The following is a 9,860-nucleotide window of genomic DNA, read 5'->3' as shown; positions in this document are numbered from 1 at the left end:
TATTCTTGTGTTTAGGCTTTTGTTGACAATTGATAACAGAAAAATGAAATCAGTTATAAACATCTACTGCCGTATGTGAATATTGTTTTCTCAGCTTCAACCGAGGAGTTTTAGAAAACTCCTCTCGCACAGTTGAAGCCAGTAGGCGATTGGTTAATTTGAATTTATGTTACAAAACGATGTACTATTAACATTTACTTCTTGTCTCCTGGACGCTAAAAAAGATCAAGGGAGAAATCAAAATGGCTGTTATGATGGAGATGAACCTTCTTGTTTGATACTTTTCTCTTCCGGTTACGAGTAATTCAAGAGTTTGGAATGAATTAGTGGTGATGCAAATGCTTGGAAAAGCAGGGTTTGGTTCGGTTGTAAAGGTAACTTTTTACTTTATAAATCGTTTAAATAGACGGTAATTTTGATTTGTGAAGGAAATTTGGTACATGACTTAGAAATTCTTTATATCTGCGCATTAGGTAGAAATTCTTAGCGTTGCTTTGAATTATAAGTCAAAAAGGCAGAAGTTGTTTGAACTTTTGCAGTATCCTTAAATGTTCTAGTTTCTTTTATAAAAAGAATTCTTCGTGTAAAGAAAAAGAACAAATTTTGAAAACAAAAAATACCGTTTTGGGTCCCTGTCTCCCGATACCCCGAAATAGTTGAGCACTAGAGCGTCGCATGTTAATTAAGGGACCAGATAATCCTTGTTTGCCATGAAGCCGATGGATGGATTGCTCGTGATGCATGAGAAACATTAAATGAAAGAATTAAATCAGAAAGATATTAATGAATAAAAACAAAATTGAAGCTGTCTTTAATTATAAGTGTCACAAAAAGGAAAGTTTAAGAAGAATCTAATCGAAGCATTGCATGGTTTATTTTAATTTTCAAAAAATAAAAATCAAAAGCAAAAAACCCCGTTTTCGGTCCATGCTTCCCGATACCTTCTTAAGCGCAAGGCACTAGAACGCCGCATGTTAACGTTTCGGTTGGAGATTTCGGCCCCTCCACGCTATCCTACTTGGGAGATGCAATAGCAAGCTTCCGCCCATCAGACCCCGAGATCACCTGCGATAGGCTTTGCTCGGGGTACGCAGGGAGAGTGTGCGCCCCTAAGCCACTGCATATTATATCGCACCCAGCTTCCACTGCTAGTTGACATCTACTAAATGAAGTTTTAGATTTATATTTATATACATAAAGTCGAAGGCTTACGAAAGTTGTGGTGTTACTAAAGTCACTCTGCGCATGCCCAGTTGATTTCTTTGATAAGTTGCAAATAAGTGAGCTAATTGCTATAAATGTAGTGCAAGTACATATAATTAGTCATTGCCATGACTATGAACAATTAGTCGAGTGGACTGCGCATGCTCGAGCGCATGCGCAGATGATTTCTCTATTAAATTTTTAATAAGCATGCTATTTACTTCAAAATCAATTCTAATAGATGCAATTGGTCGTTGCCATGACCATAAACTTGGACAGCTAATCAATTGTAGTGCGCATGCTCAAGCAGACTGCGCATGCGCGGATACTTTATCTGAAAATATATGACTGAACGAGCTACTTATTTCACAATCGATACTAGTACGTACAGGTGGTCGTTCTCAATTAATTTGTGACCGAACGAGCTCTGAAATTGGTGCTTGTATATGCGCTTGGCAAATTTTCAATAATGTATTTTTGGCATGCTCTTTGTCTTCTTAAGTTGTTTTGACAAAGCATGTCAAATTCATGAACACTTTTTTACGCCATTCGTAATATCTGTGACAATTTTAGAGATGTTTTTCTTTCATAACTTTGTATCTGCATATTTTGTGCATAAACAATTACTTATTATTTATGACGGATATTATAATTCGTTGATTGAGGTAGAAGAAATACTTGAAAATGAAACTTCCAACAGTGAAATGTAGTTCAAGAACCTAGTACACACTCGTGAGTTTTGAATGGGTGTTGACAAATGCAAACACGAATGATTCCAAGCATGTTGACAATGATAAAAGCTCTAGCGAGGACGCGGCTCCAATACTAAAGCAATCGATTAATAACACTGAGTCTATTGAAGATATGTGTTTAAAAGAAATATCGATGAATCGCTTATACAATTTGGAATCGCGTTGGCTCACGTGGTATATAGTAGTGGGAACTGTTCATGATGTTTCTGAAGATATGTAAAAATACTACCAGCGTCTTTCCTTTAGGACGAGGAATCCGATTTGGAAAGTGAAGAGGAAGCAATCACCACAAGAGATTTGCAAGAAGACTCAAAGTGTACTTTGCAAACCTTTGGTATATACCGATAGAGTATTGTGAGAAGGGTATTCTAAGGAATATTAATAATGAGGGATAGTACATGAATTAACAGAGAATGTGGCGACCTCTCCGTGAGATTGTAGAAGGATTAGTTAACGCGTTCATTCACAGGTAGAAAAACATTTGAGCAATTTTCGTTTAGCACAATAAATATATATATAAAGACTTATTATTTGCTATTTTTCTCTCTAATTTTTACCAATAGGGTATGATTCAAGTAAACGCGTATCGACGTTTTTGGTTTTCTATTGTTACATTTTTACGTGTTTTCTTTAAAAAAAACAACTTATGTCAAGGTAAAAGAGTTTGGTCTTTGGATGGATAGAAAAGCTCGTTTTGGACTTATAAGTGCCTTTTCATCGAATCTCAGTTTCGTAAAAAAGTCGTCCTTCTTGAAATACGTATTTGTCGATATAATGATAGCCATGCTTGAAATCTTCGACTTCAACTCAAAGCTTCCACTTGAAAAGATGAAGATCATGAAGAAAAACGAGCATTAAAATGACGAAGATATTATTTATTGTTATTTTAATTTCACAGACTTTTTATAGATGTTTATATTCTCGTGGCTTAATTAGTAGAAAATGCAATAGATTATAGCTATAGAATTGCACTCAAAATAACTCTTATACAAGAGGCAATCGAGTTATAGTTATATATAGATATAAATACCATTCATTAATTGAGACTATTCAGGTAGCAAATGTTATGCGAAATACGCACATGGCAATATTTTTCGAAATTTGAATGATTTAAATTGAAATAGTTTCCTTCGTGAGAATCGCAAAACACAGTTCTGTGAATTCTTTTTCGATGGCAGGAGGCGCGATATTGTTACATATGATGACCCAGGACATTTTGCCATTGATTGTTGAGTTGAAGTGATTGGCAAACGTCAAACATCCATACGGTATGGAGTAAAACAGCGATTCGTGTAAGCTGTAAGACGTCATCTCATCGTCCTCGAAGTCAAATGTTCCAGCACTCGACATGAAATTTTCTGTGAAAAGTATCATTCTAGTCTCCAGGCACAGTGGAGACAAAAACTCTTTAACTCTTTCTTCGGGTTGCCAAATATCGTGCTGTTCCAATTCAACATGAACAGACTCGTCTTTGCTGAGTACATCATCTATACGCTCTTTTATTTTCACAGCTATCAACCAAAAGTCTTCATTATCACAAGGTGTGTAAAACAGACTAAGCAACACCATGGTACTAAGGTAGTCTTCTGGTGGTGTAGGTCGACATGTTCTTCTGCCGTCGATAGCAAGAACTTGCGACAAACGTTTTCCAGTTGGTAAATTTGATCCTTGATTTTCAACAAGTTTGCAAAATGCCATGTGAGCTGCTGTCATGAGGGCAGCGGTAACCGTGACGCCTTTCGATTTACAAGCTTTACGTAGGGCATTAGTTTGCTTCCGTGAAAAAACTTTGAACACAAGATCGCGAGTTTTAAGAGATGGTTGTGTTTCAATAAAGTCATAAGGCTTTTCTGGATTTGCGATAAGCAAACATCGAAATCTTAACCTTACTATAAACTTGATGAGATCCTGTAATGGTGGAAGAGAAGATTTCATATATCTCCACAAAGATGGAGATTCATACTGATCTTTAAGTAAATGATAAAAACTAGGGACAACTTCCAGAGGTGATGACGTCAGTGTGCGAGGAGATTTCTTCCATACGTCATAGGAATTTAATTCACTGAGAAACTGTTTACACATTTTAATGCCCGATACACCGTCCATGATACAGTGTTTTACTTGGAAAACAATAGTGTTTTCATAGATATTTTCCTCCACAAGATATTCTTCACGGAATAAAACTGCTTGCCACAGCAATTCCGTCCTAAAATCCTGAACAGCAATCGCGTGCCACAATTTCGACCATCTCGAAGCACTGACATCAACTTTGATCAATCTGATCATGTCCTTCACCTTATCGGGCTCCGTTATGTCAAAGAAGTTGGCTTTTTCTTCTCTTAACAAATATGGCGATGATAGACTTGTGAGGACGGCTCGAAGCATAGGTTGCCGTAAAGCAAGTCGCAGCAAACTCTGGCGAACTTTCGATTCGACAAGACCGTGTGTTGAGCGCAGACGTATCACGTAGCAACAATTAGTTGCGCCGTCACGTTCGCTGCTCATGATCTCACACTCTTCCTCAAATTTTCCCAAACGTCTTCTTGCGTTTGAGTCTTTTAACAACGCCGTTTCGGTCGACGAGATCATACACCAATCCATTATCCAAACTAGCGTCATAATCACGAGATTGAAAGTAACACATATTTGAATAACGAACAACCACATTTTCTTAGATCAAGGCAATGAAGAATGGATTAATTAAGGCTCGCAGTTCAGCACCACTTTGCTTTACTGTTCGGTGTCTTATACAGCTATTTAACGAAATCACGGTCTTTGCTAGATCTGTCCTTTTATGTGTCAGAAAACGCATTTTATGGCTCATTATACGGGCAGTGATTTGGGGGTGCCGAAAAACCGGAACTCACGTAACATTAATTATGTATTCGTAGAAATTATTACATACAATAACTACCATTCACAACAGTTTAATGAACTTGAAAGTTCATTGAATCTGGGATTTCATGAGGTTTGTACAGTAATAGTAAAATGACAAGTTAAAGCACTGTCATACACTGATTTTTCAATCAAATTTACTACGCAAAAGCTTTGTAAATCAAAGCGACATTGACCGCGTTCTAAAGGCCACAAAAACTTAATCATATTTTCCATAAGTTGCAACAAACACAGAGACAAACGTGTGGCTAAATTAGCCAGGCAGAACAAACAGCTTTTGCAGACTAAGGCCTGTTTCAAACGTCGCATTTTACATGAGCCGAATGCATTTGAAACAAAAGAAAATGAGGAATTTTATCTCATTTTCATTTGTTTTAAATGCATTCGGCGCATGTAAAATGCGACGTTTGAACCTGCCTAAATTATCTTATGCAGATTTCATTTTAATGCAAACATTATTGTTTGGGCGGGTTCCGTTTTTTGGAGCACAATGTATTAATCACATGCTTAATAAATATGCGTTACACAAAAGGTGGCTTACTTTTTGTTCTATTGGTGGTGTGTAAATATTTACCTGGGAGTAAAAGAAAAATGGAATGCTGGCCATGTTGGATGAATATTGGATTGTAAATAATGAAAACCATTGTTAAACCATCCAACATGGCGGCTATGATGTAGATTTGAAACCAGGAATACTATGCCTTACAGATCACATTTACTACATTTATTTTCAATTAAGCTTAAAGTTTAACTGTCATACTGTACTGTACTTTCATAAATCAAATTAACTTTCAAAGTCTGGTAACCTAAATGACGTCCGAAGGCTGTTTACTTTTGCCAACTTTAGGATTACTGTAGTTTAATGAGGGATGGGAGAGGCATAAATTCATTTTCCCAAGTCTTAATCCGTAGAAAACAATTGATTTCAAAGGAGCTTAATACACTGCAGAACATGCATATAGTAATATGCGTCCCGTCCCACAGTTATCAAGTTTGCTACGTCACTGATAATACATACGATTACGAGTGTCGTTAATGAAGTTAGTTCTGTAGACTTAAAGTCATTATCATTCTTTCTTTTAATGCATTTCTCAGAGAAATTCTTTGCTTACCATCAACCTCCTAAGTTTTAGAAAACAATACTGTTTGCCCACGCCAGCTGAAGCATTGATAAAAAAATATTCTTTTGTATAAGAAGACCTCTACCATAGCTGAAAAGAAGCTCAATAAAATCACAATTAAATCCCTTGCGTTGTTAAAATCATACAACATAATAATGTTATAACTTTAAATTGCGGGAATTTATTGCACAAGAAAATGAGTTGATGATGATTAAGAACCAATGAACATCAAGAAAAGTTTGATTCTTTCAAATCAAACTATAAAATGTGACTCACATTGTTATTATGTAGCATTCTTGCATGGTCTTGTTTTTCTCTTGTGAAAAAAGCAATCTAAAGTTACGCTCTTGCTGTACGGCTATGAAAACCGAACGTACTTGGCGCTATGGTTCGTACTTATTTTAGCCACTCCAGTACCCTATTTGTACCGCATGGGAACGTATGGCTTTGCATCTCACGGTCTTGACGTCATGGTACGTCATGTAGGAAAACCATTGAGGGCTGTTTACATCATCCCGGGTAGCCGTGATTCAGCCAAGCGTAAAATTATTTTGGCCAATGGAAAAGATTTAATACTTATCATCAGATGAAGGTTCTTCAGCACTTTCACAGTATTCTGATTTAACAACTATACGTACAAGATTCGAAATCGAACAACAAATTTGGCCTTATTTGAGAATTACAACAGAAATTACTTGTGGCGCTTAACAACAGTAGTAATCTTTTCGCTTGAAGTTTTGCCCCCTTTCAATCACTCAAAATTACAACAGGCATTACTTGCGGCGCTTAGTGGCCTTTCTTGCTTAATTTTGTGTTCTGTAGAAAATTTATGCTGTGTTACTTCGTTAAAAATGTACAACATAGTTAATTAAAGGTCGTATCTACAGACTGGATGAAACACTTTAAAAGTGACGAGTCAAAAAGATACCACAATGGCCTTCTTAACAAAGGCGGATTATCCAATAGGCTAAGTAGGCTTAAGACGACAGGCCCAGGCTTTCGAGAGGTCCGTTGTATCTAGACATAATTAGGACTTGGAAGATTTTACTAATATGGTCTAGCTAAATGTGCTTAGGTTAGATCATGTATGCTGTTGAAAACCTGACGAGCAATTGAATGCAGAGAAAAATGGCTTTCGTATTATCTACTTTTAAACTTTTCAAATGCGCAATGCTCAGAACTCATGAAGTATTAACTTTTACTATTTCCCTGACCATGTCAATGATTTTCGAAATTTCGTTTGAACTATAAACTGAACTTTTCCCTAATTTTTACACTATGGGGTTCAAACACGGAATGCAAAAGTAAAGAAAAACTGAACTTAGTGGGAAGAGGATAAGTCATCGCTTAAAGGCCCACTACTTCGTCTTAGCATACAGGCCCCGTATTTAATAATCCGCCACTGTAAATTCTTAACATCAGTGATCAAGTTTTGTTACATTTCACGCATACAAATCTGAGATCAGATTCTCGGGTCATCTGGACTAAAAAATTTTTCTGTAAGATGTTTATGAACACAAAACTGAAATAAAAGTATTTTAAATACCGCAAAGTACTTAGAACGTAGAAAGTCTCTCAAAGAGCACAGAAGAGTGTCCTAAACTTTTGTGGCTGACATAGAAGCTCTTTTTAAATTTAAAATGCAGTTCGCTTTTGGACACGGCCAACAAAACCCATTTACCGTGGTTGAAGATCTAGTTTCTCTCAAAGAGGACTTCATGCAAACGTTTTCGTTCGAGTTATCTTTTACGAGAAATGATTTCAGTGGTTTTCAGTATCTTCTTGTTACAAAAAAATGTTTGATAAGGCAAATGAATATTTTGACCACTTTCATTGAATATTTTGACCACTTTCATTGAATATTTTGACCACTTTCATTGAATATTTTGACCATGTTCATTTTCTGTAAAACACGTCGAAATGAAAATAACGAAGTAAACGATCCTCCGTATGTACGCCTAGCGCATCTGTTTTTAGAAACTAAGTGACGAATAAACATCAAATCAAATATGGCAGAAAATTTGAAATATGAAACGTTATTGCTTTGCTTACCATTTGAATGTCTATTATTGATGTCCTAACATATTTGGCAGCTTTTGCATGAAAATTCAATGCTAAATCTCATCGTTAATGGAGGGGGATACTATTTAAAGTTTGCCTGCAATGTTACCATGATGAATTCGTTTTTGGCCGGTACGTAAAAAATAATGTTGTGAAGTTGTTGCAGCAAGGCATTTGGCGAAGATTATTTCTTGTGGTGGAATGAATGCGCGGACGGAATGAATAAACTTGCCTGTAAAAGGTGGGTAAGAACTCAACAATATGTTATGGGTAAACCCAAGTAAGTTCTTCTCTTTCTCTAACCTCAAGTTTCTTTACTTTAGCAATGTATCCAGACTTTCCCAGCTATCAGACCAACTGGAAAGGCTTGCTGCTGTTGACAAGCGTTTGCTGGACTTAGAGCAACTTCGTTATGTTACTCTTAAAATGCATCATTTACTCCAGACAACAGGTAATTGGACTTACTATAAATAAGTACGAAGGAGATTCAATCACTGTTAACTTAACTCCGTGTTAGTTTTATCTTCATGATTTATTAATAAATATTGATTTGAATCAATAGAGGTTGTTTTTATTTCATACTTCTGTTTCTTGCATGAAGTTTTTCGCCATATAAAGAAGAAACTGTTTGAAGTATAGTTTTTGTTAAGTTTAAATCACCATCAAAAGTTTACACACCTTAAACCTTGAATAGAGTTTACCCATGATTAAACAAACGACTTAAGTACTGTGATGCTATCTTTTATAGTAACATGACATAATGCCTTCAGTCATGATCAAATCACCATCAACTTCCCTGTTTTCCTTTAAAAATTGAGTTAGTGCATGCTTGAATAAATAGCTTCTACGTATTTAGATTAGTTTCTGAAAAGAAGCACGAGCATTTCTAATGATACAAACATATACACGTTATATGTATAAAAGAGCAAGATTGTTCACCTGGCATGGAGATATTGTTGTCATTTTTATGTTAAGAAGATGATTGGTTTGCTGTAGGAATGATGCTAGAATGTTTGTTGGGAATGTTTGTTCATATACTCACTTGTACCAGACTTATTTCTAGAGAGCACAATATATAAACACCCCTCCCCGAGTAACATTCTAGCAACGGCCCTGGCATGTGTACTTGTTGTGTTGCTTGCTTGATGAGTAAGCTAGCAGAGTAAGAGTGAATAGAGTGGTGGATACTTGGGGGGAGGGGGTGGGTGGGTGAGGGGGCCCCCAGTATTTCAGAAAGTGTCTGCAACTGAGTGAATGAATAATTTATTTCCGCACACCAATCATTGTCTACACGAGTTGCTTTCTTCATCAGGGCATGTACTAATTAACAAATAAAAATTTTACAAGAATAGCAAGTTTACATGACTGTACTGTGGACACTAAATTCTATTAAATAAAAAGAAAGTTGGTCAAATATTTGCATTTACAATCACAAAATTACCTACTTTGGGAAAGCGAGCTGGGATTTTGCTTTGAAAACATCAATTGATGAAGAGTTCAAGATTAGTGGATTTTTTTGCTATTTGTGTTTTTTATGTTAGCTGGTTAATTTCAAGACCGTGTTTTGTACGCAAGCTTGTAATTATTTAAATTAAGAATTTTGTCTTTTTAGACAAGGGCAAGAAAGAAAGTGTCATCAAGATATGTGAGAAAATTGGAGCATTATTAAATCTTCTGGAGGTAAGGATGTTTGTGAATGATACAATTTCAGCTTACTCATGTAGTGACTTTTATCCAAGTTGCATGAAGGTAAGGATGTTTGTGAATGATACAATTTCAGCTTACTTATGTAGTGACTTTTATCCAAGTTGCATGGAGGTAAGGATGT

The 9,860-nt window shown here is 36.1% G+C and overlaps 1 protein-coding gene across 1 annotated transcript in view; it reads left to right on the top strand.

The window, feature by feature from the left end:
• Window positions 1–7,986: 7,986 nt before the first annotated feature.
• Window positions 7,987–9,860, top strand: part of LOC124454617 (cytosolic carboxypeptidase 1-like) — a 36,423-nt gene continuing 34,549 nt past the window's right edge. The window contains exons 1-4 of the mRNA XM_047005397.1: window positions 7,987–8,123; window positions 8,199–8,273; window positions 8,356–8,483; window positions 9,645–9,712. Of these exons, the coding sequence (XP_046861353.1) occupies window positions 8,083–8,123; window positions 8,199–8,273; window positions 8,356–8,483; window positions 9,645–9,712 (312 nt within the window). The 5' untranslated portion in view covers window positions 7,987–8,082. The remainder of the gene's footprint in view (window positions 8,124–8,198; window positions 8,274–8,355; window positions 8,484–9,644; window positions 9,713–9,860) is intronic.

This window comes from Xenia sp. Carnegie-2017, unplaced genomic scaffold (genome assembly GCF_021976095.1).
Source record: "Xenia sp. Carnegie-2017 unplaced genomic scaffold, XeniaSp_v1 HiC_scaffold_3, whole genome shotgun sequence".
NCBI lineage: Eukaryota > Metazoa > Cnidaria > Anthozoa > Malacalcyonacea > Xeniidae > Xenia > Xenia sp. Carnegie-2017.
This window is presented reverse-complemented; position numbering and strand designations above follow the sequence as displayed.